At 41.6% G+C, this 20,296-nt stretch overlaps 1 protein-coding gene across 1 annotated transcript in view; it reads left to right on the top strand.

Annotated features, from left to right (window-relative positions):
* ttc27 (tetratricopeptide repeat domain 27) overlaps positions 1-20,296 on the top strand; it is a 115,866-nt gene that overhangs the window by 51,327 nt on the left and 44,243 nt on the right. The window contains exons 8-9 of the mRNA XM_031299979.2: positions 1,354-1,466; positions 16,243-16,309. Of these exons, the coding sequence (XP_031155839.1) occupies positions 1,354-1,466; positions 16,243-16,309 (180 nt within the window). The remainder of the gene's footprint in view (positions 1-1,353; positions 1,467-16,242; positions 16,310-20,296) is intronic.

The raw sequence follows: 20,296 nt of genomic DNA, 5'->3' as shown, positions 1-20,296 counted from the left end.
CCAAGTAAACTGGTTTTCTTTGGCCCATGGCCTAACATTTCACCAAATCTTACTGAAATCTGTCATGTGTTTTGGACACGTGTATTCGGATAAAAAAAATGTATTGAAGTAAGTTTGTCCAGTGTTGACTGTAAATTACTGTAAAACCATAACACTCCCAAATAAAAGATCTAAATTAAATCAAGGCTCTTCCAGCTTTCTCACTTTGTGTTAAGTTATAGCCATACCTAGAACACATGTTTCAGGAGTTATACAGCCAAGGGCTTACCCCACTAGCATGGTTCAGCTAGCAACTGCAAGATTTTTTACAAAGACAAAATAAATACAAATGCAGACTAAATAGGAATATAAAAAAACATAAGGTAACAACATAGGTAAGTCGAGACTTCCAAAGCTTCATCAGAAGTTATGTTCAGTTAAGCCGTAGTCCAAATAAGATTGTATTAGGCTAATTTGACTAATTATTTTGTAAATAGGGCGTACCCAAATGAAGAATACTGAATATTAAAACTCATACTGGATCGAACATTCTATACTCATTGGTTCGGGACAAATACTCATACTGTTACACCCCAAGCTGTCAGTAACCAGCAAAGCCTTTTCAATGCATTCTGCAGTTGAAAGAGGGCTTATGAGGAATTATTTGGTGAGTTTAGTCCAAGATCAGAAAGCTTAGAAAAGTAATCAAATGTGTGACCGTAAAATAAAAGGCATGTGGTGGGCACCAACAAGAGAGGGAGGCGACTCTAGCATTTCTCCAACACCCAGATGGAGTTTCTGCTCCAGTTCTGACTATAACAGGTGTGAAATGTCAAGGACGGGGCTGGTGGCATGTATACTGATAACTGCAGTCAGCACAGTGCATTAGCAGCTCAGTGAAGTTAGGGTACCATGTGGTCGTAACTCTATCGTCTGTCTGACATGACTTGTCAGTGTCACTGTGTACTGTTATTTCTCTTAAATTGTGTCAGTGCGTGTCTCCCTGGGGATTAGGACATAGAGAGTAGTGAAATGGACAAAATAGCTATTTGCTTGGGTCACATATTTGTTACTGTAAATTATAACCATAGTTGGTATCTTATCAGTGAAAGTTATATAAAATATATCCCAACCATTACCATCTCCATTTTTCAAGAAATTACCTAAGCAGCGCCATGCGTGAGGAACTCTTAAAGTTGTATGTCTTCTTTCTTTTTCCCTTAAAAATTGTGGCTGCAAGCAATTTTTCAAGAAATATGCTTAATCTAACAAAAAGCATGTTGGCTCACTTGGTAGTGCTTAGTTGTTTTCATGTTCCATGGTTTATGGCTTCAGACTGTATATACATCTGACTCTGTTTCCATGTGCTTACAGGACTACAGTCTGGGGGATGACACGGTGCTGGATAAGATCAACCTAGCGGAGCCAGATCAGTATGAGATGCCTGACCTCAGCGCCGAGGAGCAAGCTGTCATCCTGGGCGTCTGGTAAGTCCTCTACCTCCCAGCTCAGCACTGGTTCTGCACAACTCTGTGGATCTGAGCTTAAAACAGTCATGTGAAAAACACTGTGACAATACGAGACAGTATGTGGTCACTTCTTCACAAGGAGAGTCCTTGTCAGGGTTTCCCTGGATTCTTTAGAGGCAAAGGCTGGAAAACGTGTGTGGCATGCGAGGCGTACACAGTTTGAGTCAGTGTGTCTCACCGCTTTTTAGTTGCTGCGTCTTCAGCTTTAGTCTCTTTTCTTTGCCTTTTCAGCAGGGCGGGCAGTTGCATTAAGCGCGGCAGCGTTAACTTTTCCTGAGTTTCTCCTCCATCCTGCAGCAGACTTGCAGTGACTCTGGTGGCGACGCCGTGCACAGAGCTCTGGCTCGTTCACGGGAGGGGTAGAGTACGAGCAGCGGGGCTGGGAGCTTTTCATTGGTTCTAATAAAGCGGTCCGTTCAGTTTGATTTGTCTGACTTTTTAAACGATTACAGCAGCTACAGATGACAGATCTCCTTTTTCGGAGCCCATCAGTTGTTTATAGCTGTCAGGGTGTTTAAAAAAACGTTTTTTTTTTTGTTTGTTTAGAAAATGTTACCAACCCTGCCTTAGGTCGGGAATAACAGGCGAACCCAAAGTTGACGTGTGTTTTCTTGTTAAATAAGTCAATTGAAGAAGAATTGTAACTGGTGAATGAGTCCGTAAACTCATTATGGTTATGGTTAAGGTTAGGGTTAGTCTACTGAGGTAATAAAGCAAGTGAGAAGTAGTCATTTTCTTAATCAGGCTTGTTTTTGGAGCCAGTGGAGTCGCCCTCTGCTGGGCATAGAATGAATTCAGGTTTAATGCACTTCAGTATTGATCTTCACTTTTCAGACCCAGAAGCCACGTCCGTCCCCTTCTTTTATACAATCTATGATCATAACACAAATGTCTATTATGAAATTAAGACTCTGTAATGTGAAGATATACTGTAAAGGCCCTGAAGACAATTAAACCAAGTACTGTTACGGCGGTTCTCTGTTTCCCTGGTGTACTGACAGAGAAACTGCATCTGGCCTGCTCACATGTGCCACCAGGTGGTTGTTGCTGTGCATTGCAGCTACTGCAGCTGTCACTGGATAAATAATATCTCCCCGTTTAATTAACATCTGTATCAGTAATACACAGTATTATATCACGAATATCAAAAGGTACTCTTTTGAATTCTGTGGGTACTTCAGTCACCTATGTGTATGGATATTGATGATGTGAATTATTAAATCGATATTGCATTGTATCGAATCATATCAATATCGGATCATGACCCAAAGTATTGGAATTGAATCGTGAGGTCCTTGCCAATATCCATCCCTATTAAAGTTAGTGCTGTGTGCTTATGGATGATATGTTGCAGGACTATTTCTTAGTGACTTCACAAGTTGTAGCTTAAAGTGTATCAGTAGATAAAGTCTTGAGCAGGTGTCAGCACTTCTTTTTCTCCTGTTTGCAAATTCTTTACCTGTGGTTTTACCTCGGGATTATGGATCAACTACTGTAAATAATGAACTTGTTTGTAGTGGTGGTTTTATCCAGAAAAGGGTGAATATAAGACATTCAACATTATAGAAAACCATTTAGCTTCACAGCGCGTCAGTGATTAATTCCCATGCTGCTGCTGGGACTATAGTGAAGGTGAATGGAGCGATCAGTGAGATTGCTCGGAGATGATGGATGGGCAGCAGGTCTCTCTAAATTAATAGTAGATCGGCACACCTGCTTGCTGGACATTAAAAATGTGTCTTGTACCTCTTAAGTCAGACTTATGCTCATATACTGATAATTGCATATTTATTGTCCAAGCAAAAGGAGATGTGAAATTATCAGTGGACATGGTAAATGCATTGCAAATAAATTACTATTAACTGAATTTATTCAGCCACAGTACTGCCTTGCACTGTTTGACATAACACAAATACACAATCAGGGACTTGGGTATATAAGAGACACTGGATAGCAGTTATGCACATAGAGCATCAATGAAGTTGGAGCCATTACACAGCCGGTGTAAACAGTTGCATTGGTTAAAATGGCAGCATAATTCTTCAATCAGATGGATGGCTGTAAATGAAATGTGTATAGTGTTGAAAGGGTGTTGGTGTAATCCAGTGACTTCAAGGCTGAATCCCATTTCTCTGTCTTACCCCTTCGTCTTACCCCTAGCCCTTGTCCCTTGAAACAGAGTGGTAGGGGTGAAAACATACCCCTATGAAATGAGACGCCACTTGGTTACATCATCATACATACTTAGGTCTGTTTGTAATAAATATTTGTATACACACTGCATGGTGTGTTGTATATATGTTTTAGTTATCACTGTTTTGAATTCATTGATGTTCAGAAACCCTTTCTTTGTTAACAAAAAGCTGTCTTTATTGCCCAATAAAGTAAACATTATTACAACTATTATACTATTACTACTATTATATTATTTATATATTATATGTATTATTTATAATATAATATTATAATATACTATTATAACTATTAGAACCATAACTTACATGTCACACACATATAAAAAAGGCACTCAAATGTATAAAACTAAAAAAAGACACACAAGACCACAAACAACCAAAAAACTACAGCTATTCTGAAATTCCAGACCAGTCTGATGCCTGTTGGCCAGTAACCTTTCCCTCCAGACCAGTCTGATGTCTGTTGACCAGTAACCTTTCCCCTCAGACCAGTCTGATGCCTGTTGACCAGTAACCTTTCCCTCCAGACCAGTCTGATGCCTGTTGACCAGTAACCTTTCCCTCCAGACCAGTCTGATGCCTGTTGACCAGTAACCTTTCCCTCCAGACCAGTCTGATGCCTGTTGACCAGTAACCTTTCCCTCCAGACCAGTCTGATGCCTGTTGACCAGTAACCTTTCCCTCCAGACCAGTCTGATGCCTGTTGACCAGTAACCTTTCCCTCCAGACCAGTCTGATGTCTGTTGACCAGTAACCTTTCCCTCCAGACCAGTCTGATGCCTGTTGACCAGTAACCTTTCCCTCCAGACCAGTCTGATGCCTGTTGACCAGTAACCTTTCCCTCCAGACCAGTCTGATGCCTGTTGACCAGTAACCTTTCCCTCCAGACCAGTCTGATTCCTGTTGGCCAGTAACCTTTCCCTCCAGACCCCATTTCTTTCATTAGTGTCCTGTATCATAACCAACAACAATGTACAGGTGCATGAACAGGAATGAATTACATATGATTATAATAATACAGTACCAATACAATAATGAATGGCTACAACATGAACGCAGAAACTTCTGCTCGTTTTCAGCCCAGAAAGTGGATCAGCTGCCGGGTTTCCTCAGGCGTCCCTGTGTGATGCAGGACGGTATATGTTCCTCAGGCGTCCCTGTGTGATGCAGGACGGTATATGTTCCTCAGGCGTCCCTGTGTGTGATACAGGACGGTATATGTTCCTCAGGCGTCCCTGTGTGATACAGGACGGTATATGTTCCTCAGGCGTCCCTGTGTGTGATACAGGACGGTATATGTTCCTCAGGTGTCCCTGTGTGATACAGGACGGTATATGTTCCTCAGGCGTCCCTGTGTGATACAGGACGGTATATGTTCCTCAGGCGTCCCTGTGTGATACAGGACGGTATATGTTCCTCAGGCGTCCCTGTGTGATACAGGACGGTATATGTTCCTCAGGCGTCCCTGTGTGTGATACAGGACGGTATATGTTCCTCAGGCGTCCCTGTGTGATACAGGACGGTATATGTTCCTCAGGCGTCCCTGTGTGATACAGGACGGCATATTTTCCTCAGGCGTCCCTGTGTGTGATACAGGACGGTATATGTTCCTCAGGCGTCCCTGTGTGTGATAAAGGATGGTATATGTTCCTCAGGCGTCCCTGTGTGATACAGGACGGCATATGTAAAGCACGTAGCAATGTCTCCAAAGCAAGTATTGTTATACACTGATATCAAACGAAATTCGCTGCTAATCAAAGTCAAAGTCTCTTTATTAGTCTCCCTAAGGAGAAATTTGTTTTGGACACAGGGAGAAATTGCTGCAAGAGTAACATCATAGACACACATCACAGGGTAAAAACGAAGGTAGAGAAACAAAATGTACATGAAACATCCAGGCTACTCAAATAGCTGTGCAAATTACAAATTACCATATTCTAAAAGCTGCTAGTAAATATCCTTACAATCCATGAAAAAAAAAAAAAATGCAGCAATTCCTTCATTCATATCCATACATGCATTCAGTCACAAATTTACATTAATAAAATTCATGGTCATATGTTCATCACTGCTCATTTATGAGCTTAACTGCGAGAGGAACAAATGAGTGCTTATACCTATTACATTTGCAGAGAGGAACCCTGTACCTCTTTCCTGAGTTCAATAGCTCAAACTCCGAGAACAACACATGAGAGTTATCAGATAGGATAATCTTAGCCTGCCTGATTGTTGCATAATTAAAAAGCTCCTGCGGGTTAAGGGGAGCAGGTGTTCCCATAATTTTACCTGCCGTCTTAACCAAATTAAAAATCTGAGTTTTAGATTTAACTGTCAAATTCCCAAACCAGCTGGTTATACCATACTGAAGAATTGACTCTATTGTTGCTCTATAGAAGATTAACATGATATTTTTACAGGCCCCAAACACTCTTAAGTCTAAGCAAAAAATAAAGACGCTGATGAGTTCTGGCACAGACATTTGTTACATGTGTGCGCCAACTTAGGTCATTATCAATATGAACTCCTAGATATTTAAAAAAGGACACCTGCTTGATGTCATAACCATGGATGGCCACCGGGCTCTGATCTCCAGCTGATCTTGGGTCTACCAGCATTTCCACAGTTTTGCTTGTGTTAATATGAAGTTGATGTGAGTCGCACCAGTTGACAAACTTGTCCATAGAGGTCGACCGTTTCATCGGTGTTGCCGATTAATCGGCACCGATAGTTGATTGGTGGAACTATCGTTATCTGTTATCGTTATAGGGCTGAACGATTTTTGAAAATAATCTAATTGCGATTTTTTCCCCAAATATTGCGATTGCGATTCGATTTTTTTTTTTTAAGCTTTGTCTTCTGTATTATTCAACAAAGACAAACAATAAATCATTTTATAGTATGAACAACACACAATTACACACTAGACAGTTAAAAAAGTAAAAATATAGTATATATACACACACACACACACACACACACACACACACACACACACACACACACACACAACAGTGTAATTTTTTACAGTGCACAGAGAGGAGCTGCCTCCAGCCCCTCCCCCTCGTGAAGTTGCGTGCTGCCGTGTGCACTTGTTCAGAGATGCTATCGTTACGTTAGCTAGTTGCTGGTGGTCTTGCCGTGGGATTAACTGTACTAATAAAACTGTTGAAACACCGCGGCCACGCTGCTGTGAAAGCTCCCCGAACGTCATTTAGTCTGGTTGTTACCCCTCTCAGTGGCAGCTCCTCCACTCATATCTTTTTAACGGAGCTAACCGCTAACCGGAGCTAACAGCTAATCAGAGCTAGTTGCCAACCGAGCCTTCAGTTCTGCGTTCCTGTATCCATTAACGTATGGACTCGAACCAGAATAAAACCCTTCATTTTATTAAAATGTCTGTAAAAGTTTTAAACTACAACTCAGAGTTGTTTGAATGACAGAAATCAGCTCAAGGTACAGCGTGCTAGTTGATGCTTTCTCTGCGGAGTGCAGACTGATTTGCTCTCGCGAGTCATGTGACCAAATCGCAGCCTTTGCGATTAGGAAATCGCGTTTTAACATATCGCGATATTATCGCAAATGCAATTAATCGTTCAGCCCTAATACCGATGGTTGCGTCCGTTGCTGGAGCGGCTGAGAAGCGCGCGCTGTCATTCATTACACAGTATGCGAGAGCTGAGAAGGGTCTGCTGGCATCATGCATTACAATAGCGGCCTCTAGAAGCGAAATAAAAACTATCACTGATGCCTCGTGTTGTTTATTTTCGACACGTGTTACTGCGCGCTGCACGGAGAGCACATGCTGTGCGGAGAAGGCTGACATCAGATGCTCGTTTAAAGTGTCGACAGCAAAAAGGTATGTATACAGTACATATTAATTTGTTGAATAGATGTTGCATTAGTAGAGAAAGAACACCACAGAGATGACGCTAAACATTAGTAGTAGGCTAACTTACCTCAAGCGGTTAAAACACTGACAAAAATAAACGCAAGTCCGACCCAAATGTCAGAATCAGAACCTAAAGGATCGTCCACGATCCCAAACGGCACCTCTGATTCATATTTAGATAATTTAATAACAGTTAAACGTAGAGACTTACTGATTGCTGCAGCTAAAAGCTCAGGAGTTAGCCGTCACGGGGGTGTCTTTGGTGTCTTTCTAGCCTTTACAGGTGATTTTCTATCCAGCCTGGAACTTGGGCCTTTTTCGGGGTTGTTGAGCATTAAATCCAAACTGTTACATCCGAGATTTATCCACTTGATGTCCATAATTCATCACGTTTTCGGTCATTTCTGCCGCTAACTCCGTGCTACTCATAGACAGTAGGTGCTACCGACAAGGGGATCTCCCATGATGCCTTTGTTTATGTTTTCAACCAATGGGAAGGCAGGTCCGTCACACATTACGCCTTATATGGGCATCCAAGCGAGAACAAATATATATTATATATATATGATATATATATATATATATATATATATATATATATATATCTATAGTATAAAGTGGGAAAGATAGATCCCTCTAGGTCAGAGATCGTCTGTTACCGTTCTAAACCGTTCTACAGAGAAGAATGGCGTCACTGTTTTGAGATTGTTTGTCCTTTATATGAATTATAATGCTCATTATGTTTATTTTTGCACTGGATGACTCCAAATATGTAGGAGAACTGTTTTAGACAACACACATGCTTGTGTAGCATTGCTGTGGGTGTAATATCAATAAATATGACATTATTATTTTGATTATTGGCAAAAGCGTCTGGACTTTTTTTGAAACAATGTATGTATTTTGTCAACTGTATAAGTTATAAATACTATCGGTCGATTAATCGGTTATCGGCAAATACGGCCCAACCTAGCTATCGCTATCGGTAACATCCACTATCGGTCGACCTCTACTTGTCCACAGCAACTTGGTGGATACTTATATTGCTTTCTTTAGTAAGCAAACTGAGAAGGACAGTGTCATCTGAAAATTGAACTATATATTGATTTGGCTCAGAGCTGATGCAGTCATTGGTGTACAATGTAAACAGAAGAGGTGAACTGACACACCCTTGGGGGGCGCCAGTGCTGCACACTGCTGGATCAGACATGGAGGAGTTGAACTTCACCTGCTGTGGCCTGTTTGACAAAATGGAGTGATACCACCTGATTAAAAAGGGATTTACATTTAACTGAACTAATTTCCTAAGCATGTTATCTGGCTGGATTGAGTTAAAGGCAGAACTAAAATCTACAAAAAGCAGTCTAGCATATGAAACAGGACTTTCAAGGTGCTTCAGAGTGAGGTGCATTATTGTCGATATGGCATCGCTTGTACTACGATTTTTTGTGTAAGCAAATTGGTATTTATCTAACATTTGTTACACATCTGTGTGGAGTATCTCAATCATAAGCCTCTCCATTGATTTAAAAACATTGGAGGTAATAGCCACTGGCCGATAATCATTATTCTCCTGAGGACATGCCTTTTTGGGTACTGGAATAATAATAGATTTTTTCCAGAGTTTTGGTACTGTACATGTGTCTATAGAGAGCTGAAATAATTTATGCCAGGCTGATGAGAGTTCTTCGGCAAAGGTTTTTAAAAGAAAAGCAGACAGGTTATCAGGGCCTTTTGCTTTGGTTGTTTGTATGTTTTTAAACACCTTAGTAACAGTGTGTGGTTCAATTATAATTCTGTCCAAGTCAAATTACAAAAAAAATTACAAATTACATTCTCCAGCACTACAGCACATTCCCTGATATTATCAGTATTAAAACGCATATAAAAATTATTCAGTTCGTTTGCCTTTGCAATTTCATTGTGGGCAAACAGGGACTTCCTTTTAGTGTCCATGTTAGTCATTTTTCTGATAGAGTCCCAAAGTGTCTTTGCGTTGGATTCTGACAGATCTTGTTCCGCCCGCTCCTTGTACTGCTGCCGAGCTGCTCTCATTTGCAGATTGAGGTCTTTTTGTGCAGCTCGGACATCTGCTTTATTCCCAGATCTGAAAGCTGTTTTCTTCCTGTTAATGCATTCCTTAATGCCTCTTGTAATGTAGGGTTTGTTATTAGGATATTGTGTAACAGTTTTCTGGGGTATGACAGAGTCAATACAAAAAGATATGTAGGCGGTGATTGATTCAGTAGCACTGTCCATGTCCGCATCCTTGAAAAATATTCCAGTCCGTGCAGAGAAAGCATCCCTTCAGCTCTTCCGTTTTGTCACTGGACCATACCTTCACAGACTGGATTTCTGGTTTGCTGGACTTAAAAGCTGAGCGATATGTGGGGAGCAGCTGGATAACATTATGGTCAGAGTTATTCAGGGGAGGTCTGGCTCTGGCTGAATAGGCGTCCTTAATATTGCCATAGCATTTATCGAGTATGTTGTTGTTTCTAGTTTTACACTTAACATATTGATGAAATCCAGGTAAGGTTTTATCCAGACTGCAGTGGTTAAAATCGCCAAGTATCAGCATGGGGGCATCAGGTTTGTTCTGTAGATGGCGATGGACACAGTCTGTGATTGCCTTAGCTGCTCTGCTGGCATTCCCACTTGGTGGAATGTACACAACACACGCAAATATGTTGGTAAATTCTCTTGGCAGATAATGTGGCCGCAGGGTAACACACAGCAGCTCCAGATCTGGGTTGCATATTTTGTCTCTCACTGCAATATTACGGCACCAACTGTCTTTTAATATACATACACACCCCACCCCCCCGTGTCTTGCCCGAGTTTGCATCTCTGTCTAAACGTAGGTGGGAGAAACCTTCAATTTCAATAAAGTTGTCTGGCACCTCGTCGCTAAACCAAGTTTCTGTGAAAGCCATTAGACCAGACTCACGGTATTCATGGCATGCTCCAACCTATTGACGCAGTTCATCCAGTTTGTTTTTTAGGGATCGTGGGTTGCAGAGAAGCATGGGTGGTAGCGGTAGCTTGGTAGTTTTTCGAATGCGTCATCTGAGGCCGCCTCTCCTACCCCGTTTCCTAGCCTTCCTGCCTCGACGTAGGCCCGGTCCATGATGTTGTTGTAGCTCCCCAGGCACATCGTGGAGCAGATCAGGCGAGGGTAGCACTCCGCAGTCCCAGCAGCACGGACCGACTGTACATTAGAAGGCCACTGCTTCTGGTTGACCCGTCAGCCGAGCTCTGAACGACTTGGCCAAACAGAATTATCCACACCAGTGCTAGTGGTGCCATTCTCTTCCAATTTACTTGGCAAACACGCCGCACACAGTTCACAGCACAAATGATAACCAGCAAATTTGCACACTGAGTCCGCCGATACCAGGTATGAGACAGGGACATAACAGACGGCATAACAAACAAACAAACAAAAAGCAGCAAGAGCCCTCCATGTCGCCAGCAGAGCAGCGCCATTTCCCACAAGAACCAGCTCGAACAGCTAATGGAGTTTAGTTAACACTGTAGACAAGCATGGAGTCCATTCAAGGCAGAGAAATGCAGGACTGTTGTGCAAATAAGCAATGTAACGTTAACGTTAGCATGGCAAGCTAGCGATTTTTAAAAACGTTTCAATTACAAATATGGTTGCAAATATATATGTACAGGACTGTGTAGAGCACAAAACAAGACCGCCGTAATTTTTAAATCAATTCTTTAAGCCGAAAATATTTACATTTATGGGTCTCTCTGGTCGACCTGTCAGCCATTGTTCCTTGTTGCGCAGTGTATTCTGGATACCCCTTGCTTTCAAGTAAGCTTGCGTCCTTGCTTGGTGTTAAGGGGTATCTAGCCCTTCCCCTTAGCCCTACCCCTTGATCAAAATGAGTATTGGGACAGCCCTTACTCTCACGTGAACGCGCAAAACTAAGGGGTAGGGGTAAGGGGAAGGGGTAAGACAGAGAAATGAGACGCAGCCTAAGTGTCAGCCACAGTTTCACTGTCTGAAGTAAGTGGTCAGTTTGACTGGACACACAGCGCTTTCAAGAATTTGAATTACCTCTTTGTTGTCAGTGCGTCTTGTATTAATTAGAACACATTCCAGGATGTGATTACATTTTAGCCATGGGCTTAAACCCTTTAAGAGTGCCTGGTCATCTCGTCTCCTCCATGGTCCTTTTAACTCTGGGAATGTGACCTTGTCTGGATGTTTTTGTCTCCCTCTGTGGATAAGCTGAGCTCTGGAAGCTCTTACATTTACCTTTTAGGTAAGGTACTTTAGAAAGCTTTATCAATTAATGCACTGTGAAATCTCATAAATCATTTGATTTATGAGATTCATGAACAGTTTAGCTTGGAAGTTTATTATTGACCTTGAAACAGCAGTCTCAGTCTCAACTCAAGGTCTACATACTAGATTGTTCCTAGATTGTTCACTCTCAAGCTAAGCCAACTCAAATAACAAGTTCTAAATGTGCCTAAAAAACAGAAGCTTTGAACAACCATCTGGTGATAAAGAGGCTAGGTATTGGACCTTGAGTTTAAATTTGTTTGTCTAAATAGCTGCTAACTTTAGCCTCAGGCTACGGGTTGAGTTATGCTCAAACAGAACTAGTTGGTATGACGTGTTGTCCAACCTTGTCAGAAACCAAAAGGGTCCATACCTGATCCAAACAGCCACTCTCCGAGGCGGAGTCAAAGGGGGAGGCCCTGGGCCCCTGGCCCAGTAATCCTGCATGTGTATATCTCACTCTCACTTTCCCTTCAGGACCTGCAGCTCTTAATCACTAAGTTAGCTAAAGCTAATAAAGATTCACGATAAACACTGGCTGGCATTCAAAATCAAACTACTGGGAGCAGTCTTCAACAGGAAACAGATTTATTTAAATCGCATAAATCTTTTTTTTTTTAAGATAATTTTTGGGCATTTTAGGCCTTTGTTTGATAGGACAGATAAAGACATGAAAGGGGAGAGAGAGGGAATGACATGCAGCAAAGGGCCGCAGGTCGGAGTCAAACCTGGGCCGCTGTGTCGAGGAGTAAACCTCTATATGTGGGCGCGTGCTCCCACGGTTGGTGAGCTACCCAGGCACCCAGAAGTAAATTTGTCTTCTGATTATGATAAACAAAAAGGAATGTAGGCCAAAATAAATCTTTAAATTGGTTTGGTTTGTCAGGATTTGCAGTTTATCATATAAAAGAATAATAATGATAGTGCATACCGCTCTGCATGGTGTGTCAAAGGACGCTCAGCAAACCTTTAAAAAAGAATTTGCATACACGGCAGGCAGGCACACACACACACACACACACTTTTAGAAAGAAAGAAAGTCAGAATGTAATCTTTTCTCCCATACTAGCTATCCTTTTGATGATCTGATTTATTTAGTTGTATTAACACATTGTACAGATTAGTCATCTCCATGTAGAAAATCTCCACATTAGCCTTGGCAAGACTGAATCTTCCATAATTCCTTTCCACAACTGGACCTGTAGGCACCTTTGGCCATCTGTCCACCGTCTCCTTCCCTTCCTTATGCCCAGTGAGGGCTGCCGAGGATTGAGTGTAAAGGAAGGAATGAAAAGTAGTAAAGGGCTTATCATTATCAACCTACCGGAATTTTATAACACTGTCTCAAAAAAGAAAAAAATGGAAAGGCACACCTAACTGTGATGTAATCTCCCTGTAATCCAAATCCAAATCTGGAAAGAAGTCAACATCCTTAAACTGCAGCATGACTTTCTGGCAGCGCCTGCACGTAAACTAATAAGGATTCAATCAAAGCTTATTGTATTTGATCTTGATGCACTTTTTAGAAATGGCAATGATGGTTGGATTGCAATGAAGTTTGGTACATATAATCATGTTTGCTACATTAATTAAATATTTCTTTATATATTTATCAATGTATTAATTGATAATAATTAAACACTGTCAATTTCTGTAGTTTTTAAAATATGACATTCAAGTTGTCCAGAGAAATGTATCCTAATGACTTTGGTGATACCCTTACTTTTTCTCTAGTGCCATTATGATGTTGACTGTTTTTTTTATTGAAATAACTACATAACTATTGGATGCAGTACCATGAATTTGGCACACACATTCATTGTTTATTGGCAATTAGCAAATGTTGGCATGCTAACAAGCTAAACTAAGATGGTGAATATGGTAAACGTTAGCATTTAGCTTAAAGCACAGCTTCACAGAGCTGCTTACATCGACTCTTCCCATCGGGCCCCTACACGCTCCCACTCCCTGACCAGTGTAACTCTGTGTGGAGTCACACTCTCAGCTGAATGACATTTGTACCCCTACGTACCCCCACACACTCTTATATGTTTCTGTTTTTGTCCATTTGTGTACCCCTGGCACACGTACCCCGGGTTAGGAACCAATGGTGTAGGGCAGGGGTTTTCAATAGGTGAGGCACGCCTCCCCTGGGGGGCACCAAAGAGCCACAGGGGAGGCGCGACACGCGAAGAAGAAATAACTGTATGCAGCTCTATTGATATCGGTAATTGTGCGTGCGTGTATTAGTTTTAAAACACATCGTTTCCTTGTCCCAAGTCAACAGAAGTCAGCATTAAGGGAGGAGACAGGACCCAGCAACAAACGTAGGAAATATGATCCTGAGTTAAAGTTAGGTTTCACCTGGTCGGGATCCGAGGCTGCTCCTCTGCATGACAGACTTGGAGAAATGCCGATCACGCGTTTCTGGTTGTCTGTGGAGAGCGAGTTCCCCCAGATCTCCACTAAGGCTATGAAAGTCCTAATCCCCTTCACCTCCACCTACTTGTGTGAGTGTGGGTTTTCCACACTGATCCTGATTAAAAACAAACACAGATCACAGCTGCAGGTGGAGGACCACTTGCGTTTATTTCTCTCTGCAGTGCAGCCTCATTGTTCCCACTGACAGACGCAGCGTCAGCTGATTTTGCCGGGGCTTCAGTGTCGCTTAGTGTCCACTCTCGCTGTAAAAAGCTGTGCAGCTTCAGGTTTATAAAGGACGCGGTCTGCTGTGGACATGTGTCGTGTTTGAGCTCCGTGTATTTCTGTAGTTTCGGTTTTCCACCTCCAATGTAGAGCAGCGTTCAGCCACTTCCCTAAACTTTGTCTCATTCAGAGACCCAACTCTGAGTCTGTCAGGAGGTCTGAGATCTACCGTATCAGCAGAGCAATCACGTAATGCACAGCAGGCTATGGTGCAGGTATAGATTATTTTCTGAAATATAGTGACTGTATTCTTGTAATAGGCTATTATAACTTTATTTTTCACAAAATATCACGACTCCTCCAAACATCAGAACACAGATGGGATGAGTTATATTTTGAATGTGCACATAGGTTTTGAACATGAGCAGAAATCTTGCTCAAACATCTGAAATATTACAGTCCAGGGGTTTATTAATTCATTAAAATGAATTAATGTATCATTGAGGTGAATAATTGTCATATGCACATTTAAGGAGGTTATTTCCCCAACAAAAGATGCAAAAGAGGAGGAAAGAGTAAATGATGCTAAGCTACATGTGTGCTGACTCAGATAGAATTAGAAAAGTCGATCCAAAAGGAGAATAAATAGATAAAGCAATACAGAATGCCTGAGAGCCTTACTGAAATATTTTCCATTATGTTTTTATATTTGGATTGCATTCTGTTTCCCTTTACATAAAGATATTTCCAGCATATTGATTCAGAAAAAGGTAGAAATAGGTGCATAAACATTCACCAGAATTCAGGAGATTTAGTGTTTAATGCTTAAAATTTTCGGGGGGTGGACCCCCAGACCCCCCGCCCCCCCCCATCATAGCACATGTTAAGCATGTTTTGTTGACTTGTGGATAGGCCCACTGATGTTCAGTGATTTTAAAAGTAGGCTCAATTAGGCCTGCATGAAGTTGGAAATGATTTGCTGTTGCAAAGTATCATTTATGAATGCACTTTTAGAAAAGTTGTGGAAATAAAATGTCTAAAAATATTTACATTTTATCAGTTGTTATTGAAACTCATCATTGCCTGGAACACACAAAAGATGGCATTTACTGCTGAGGCGTGTGTTAGGGCAGGCGGACGGGATTTTGGGGAAGGGGGGGGCTCGGCTGTCCTTACCTGCTCTAAGGGGAGGCTCACATTCACCCAATTTGAAAACCCCTGGTGTAGGGTATAAATATAGCTTTGGGACAAACTTCCCTCTCTCCAGTGGAAACGGGCACTGTTGTGATGTTTTGTAGCTATAACGCTATAAAACGGTTTTGTGTAAAGTGACAACCGTTCTACACAGCACTAATAATAGGCTACATAAGTTACCGTGTGGGCAGTGAGGTGGTAGGCTCATTACATTCACTCCACAGGCCTAAGCCTATGGAGACAAATCTGAATCAGAAGAAATTTGTTTTGGTGCATAAAAAGGAAAATTACAATACAAAGGTATATAAAAAATACTATTAAAACTATGTACAATGTAACTTTAAAATTAAAGAGCTAGGCAGAAATGTGCAATACATATTCTAGGGGATGTGCAAAGGTGCACAGTATTAGGAATAAAAAGAATATGCAATGTACAGAGAAAATAAAATGTGTGTGTATATATAATCTATAATGTATATACTGTTAACGAAGAGTGTTGTCTTGCAGCACTGACTTCCAGAAAAATAACCCTGTCCACAAACTGACTGAAGAGGAACTCCTGGCCTTCACATCTGTGAGTAATTTTTTTTTTTTTATTGTTTTTGTGATTGTCTTATTGCCCAAAAAACTAAGTCAGAAATACTTGATCATGATTTCCTTGTATTTTTTGTATACATGTTCTCTACTGACGCCTTAAAATATCGATAGTTTCAACCTTCGGTCACACAGACACATTATGTATGTCATTCCTTGAACCTGTACTGTTTTTGGTAAAAGTGACTGTAAAGAGCCCCTCTTATACTCCTTTTCTGCTCTGCTCTGATTGGTCTGCTGGCCCATTCTGTTGTGATTGGTCAACCAAATTCAAACAAGCCGCTGGGCGGGCTGTGCTTGCTCAGGCAGCACCAATGGGCAGCACATATGAAAAACTGGGCTGGCTAATTTCAAACAGGAATGTGGCGAGTTGTTTTTAGGCAGTTGAGAAAAACTGCTGTCTGTGGGAGAGAAAGCTCCGTTTGGAGTGAAATGTTTTATACATTCAGTCATCTAGTCGTGGTACACCAAGATAATCAGTTTGCTGGCGGCGAGGCCCTGGTTCTCTCTCCACAGGGACCTTCTCTCCCAAGCAGGAGGGGAGGTGGTTCATCTGCGTGCAGAGCTGCGGTAGCTGCATGCCTACTTGTTGAGAGGTTCAATATTATAGCCAAGGGTTTGCCCCTAAGTGTGGTGGCAACGATCCAAAGTGTGAGGGCTTCATTCACTAGAGGCCTATATGCCTATAAATGGTGGCCATTCGAGCAGTGGTGTCAAGACTGAAATGTACTCCCATTTCAGTGCTCTGTTGTGGATGTTTTGACCTTCCTGCAGGAGCTGTTGGACAAGGGACTCTCCTTTTTCACGATTAAGGTTTCTTTAGCAGCTATATGTGCCTGTCATGTGGGCTTAGAGGGGGTGATGCCAGTCGCCCACCCTCTCATCATACGTTTCTTGAAGGGAGTCTGTCAGCTGAGGCCTGTGGTTAGGTCCAATGTCCCCTCGTGGGATTTGGCTTTTGTGCTTAAGGCTCGTTACGGACCTCCATTTCTGCCTATGAGTCTATTTCTAGTCTATTTCTTACAACATAAAACTGCACTCATTCTTGCTTTGACATCTGCAAAGCGTGTAGACGACCTTCATGCTTTATCTGTGCATCCCTCTTGTACCCAGTTCACTTTGGATGGTTCCAAAGTTGCGTTACAACCGAATGCGGCGTATTTGCCTAATGTTATCCCTACAACCTATTGCTCTACAGCTTTTGAGCATCTGTCCTCCTCTTGCATCCGAGCAGCAGAGGAGGTTGCATTCCCTGTGCCCGGTGCGTGTTCTATGCACCTATATAGACCATAATCAGGGGTGCATACTCAATTGTTTGTCTGTTTTGCTAATTCGGCCAGGGGCAATAATCTTTACATAAAAAAAAAATAAAAAGTTCAAACCTGTGCAACAGCGGCTTTCTCACTGGATTGTAGAGACTATCACCCTAACTTACAACAGCAGTGGTCTTCCTTGTCTCACTACATTACTTGTCAATAATATGAAACGCTGATGCCAGTTTCAGAGAAAACTGTAAGCAGTTCCTTCAGCTCAACCTTGGGTGTCTGGAACACAGAATGGCTGAAAGACGTATTTCAAATGATTTTATGTTTTGTCCTGCTGAGTCAAATATTTTGTCCCTCTCTTGCCTGGATGCTCCCACTCTTTTCAGACACAAGTCAGTTAATTAAAGAAGAGTAAGTTAGAAGAGAGTGAGTGGAACTGAAGACCGTAATTAAAAGGTGAGAAACTCTCACTCTGTTTGCTACAATTACCACAGTGACTACTTTCAGCATGTTAAAAGCATGGATGGCATGGAGAATTAGGATTATGAATTTTAATGTTTGCCTTAAGTGTTATGGGAGATCTTACTTTTGGTCTAAAGCTTATTAATCAACGCTTATTAATTCTTATTTCGGATTTTAGCGTCATCAACTCATTAACACCTGAAATTCATTGTCACAGTGGACGGCTCTGAGGACGGCAATCTTCAGACGTCGTCAATTCCACGTGGCGGTTCGCTTGATCCTGGCTTATCCATTCCTTTCTCTCTCAGTGGACAGCAGTCATCTTTTCATGTGGCAGTTTTGCCAGATTCAGAAAGTCTTTGTCTTTTTTTTCTATACTGAGAAGTCTGGTGCTGCCCACGTGATAACATTACTGTACATTAGATCATACCTCCCTAAGACTACCAGATCCTGTTCTGAGTAAACCATACACAATGCATTGGCTGTCTCTTGGTCAGGAAACACTCATCTTCACACATCAGTGTAATCAATCAATGTGTGCCAGTGTGTCCACAGGCAATTAGTTGATTGTTTGGTATTTTCTTCATCATCGTTACAAAGGTTCAGCCAAAAGCAGCAAAAAAGAACACGGTTTATCCTTTCAGTTAACTAAAATGTCTACTGTTAAACCTAATGAAACTGTGCATAGGTGCCGGCAGGATTCTATTTCATAGTACCGACCGCCAACACCAAGGTTCCCACTCAGCGAGCCAGCAAGAGAACAGAGATTTATTAGTTTTTTTTTTTAACATTACCAATATAACACCACCATAAAACTCTGATTAGCCTACCGCACGCATTTCAAATACCAGGCCGGGTTTACACAATCACTGCAGCTCTCATAAAGTAGCTCATATTTGCAGAAGAGTCATGCAGAGGGCAAAATACACTACACAGCCAGGACCAAGACATACACATGAATGGATTGGGTCATAAAAATAAAATTCTAAATTCTAAATGTTTAGCAGGTAAAATAATACATCATTAAATGGGAAAATATGAATTGCATTATCTAGTCCGCTGCTGTGTCCCCATTATCAGCCCATTTCAGTCTATGGACAGCACCCTAACCCTCAAGTTACCAGCTAGCGCCAGCTAGCTAGCCTTGGTTGACAAGGTCCTATCAAAAGCTGAAGAGACATTTTTAGGTGACCTAATGTTCCAGTTAACTTCGATGAAGCGAGAACACACAGTGAGAGGGTCAAAGTTTGAGATGAAAACACGGACAACATCCAAAAACAAGATGAGGTCTATTGTAATGTCCCCAGTGTTAGCATGGTTAGCAAGTAATAAGCCTCTGGCCTGATCGACAGGTCCTATAGCATCCCCTGCTTTATCCTCTATTTTAGAATAAATGGGACCATCATTTACAAAATGAACATCATGCCGTATTGAAGAAGACTTCAAACTAGCGATTGAGTCCTTAAACTTATTATGAAAATGTTTATTGAGGTAATAAATCCAGTGAGAAGTAGGCTCATTTTCTCATAGACTTCATTAGAAACAGACTTCCTTTTATAAACAGAGGAGTCTCCCCCTGCTGGAAGTTAGAGAGAATGCAGCTTTAAGGAGTCTCCCCCTGCTGGAAGTTAGAGAGAATGCAGCTTTAAGGAGTCTCCCCCTGCTGGAAGTTAGAGAGAATGCAGCTTTAAGGAGTCTCCCCCTGCTGGAAGTTAGAGAGAATCAAGACTGTATGGCTGCAGCCTGGAGCGTCCCATCTCATGCTGTCCCGTCTCATGCTGTCCCGCCTGGTGCCGTCCCCGAGCTTCTACTTTTCAAAATAAAAGCTGGCATCTGGAATAAAGTACTTTACTACTTTAATACTTTATTTTTTTTAAAGACACTGAGTGTACCTTAAGGAAAATCACAGAAAGAAACCATCTTTGTCTGCAACCATAAATTGCTCTAGGTATAGAGTTATAATATTCGCTAACAAATGTCAACCAACGCTGATGCAGGTTTCATCAAATGTACGTTAACATCAGGGACACAACAATAACATCCAGAAATCAGCAAACTATATGTATGGCTAAAATTGTTACATTAACAGTTTAAATGTTTTTCAATTGATTGCAACAAACGTGCCATAGGCGTCGATTTCGGTGTGGGGACGCGTACCTACCAGATTTCGTCATGAGTCATTTTGTACCCACCACTTTTTTTTGAAAACCTCGAGCTCAATTTAGTTTAAAAAAAAAGTC

This window comes from Sander lucioperca, chromosome 15 (assembly GCF_008315115.2).
Source record: "Sander lucioperca isolate FBNREF2018 chromosome 15, SLUC_FBN_1.2, whole genome shotgun sequence".
NCBI lineage: Eukaryota > Metazoa > Chordata > Actinopteri > Perciformes > Percidae > Sander > Sander lucioperca.
Note: the sequence above shows the minus strand (reverse complement) of the source record. Positions and strands in the feature narration are given on the sequence as shown.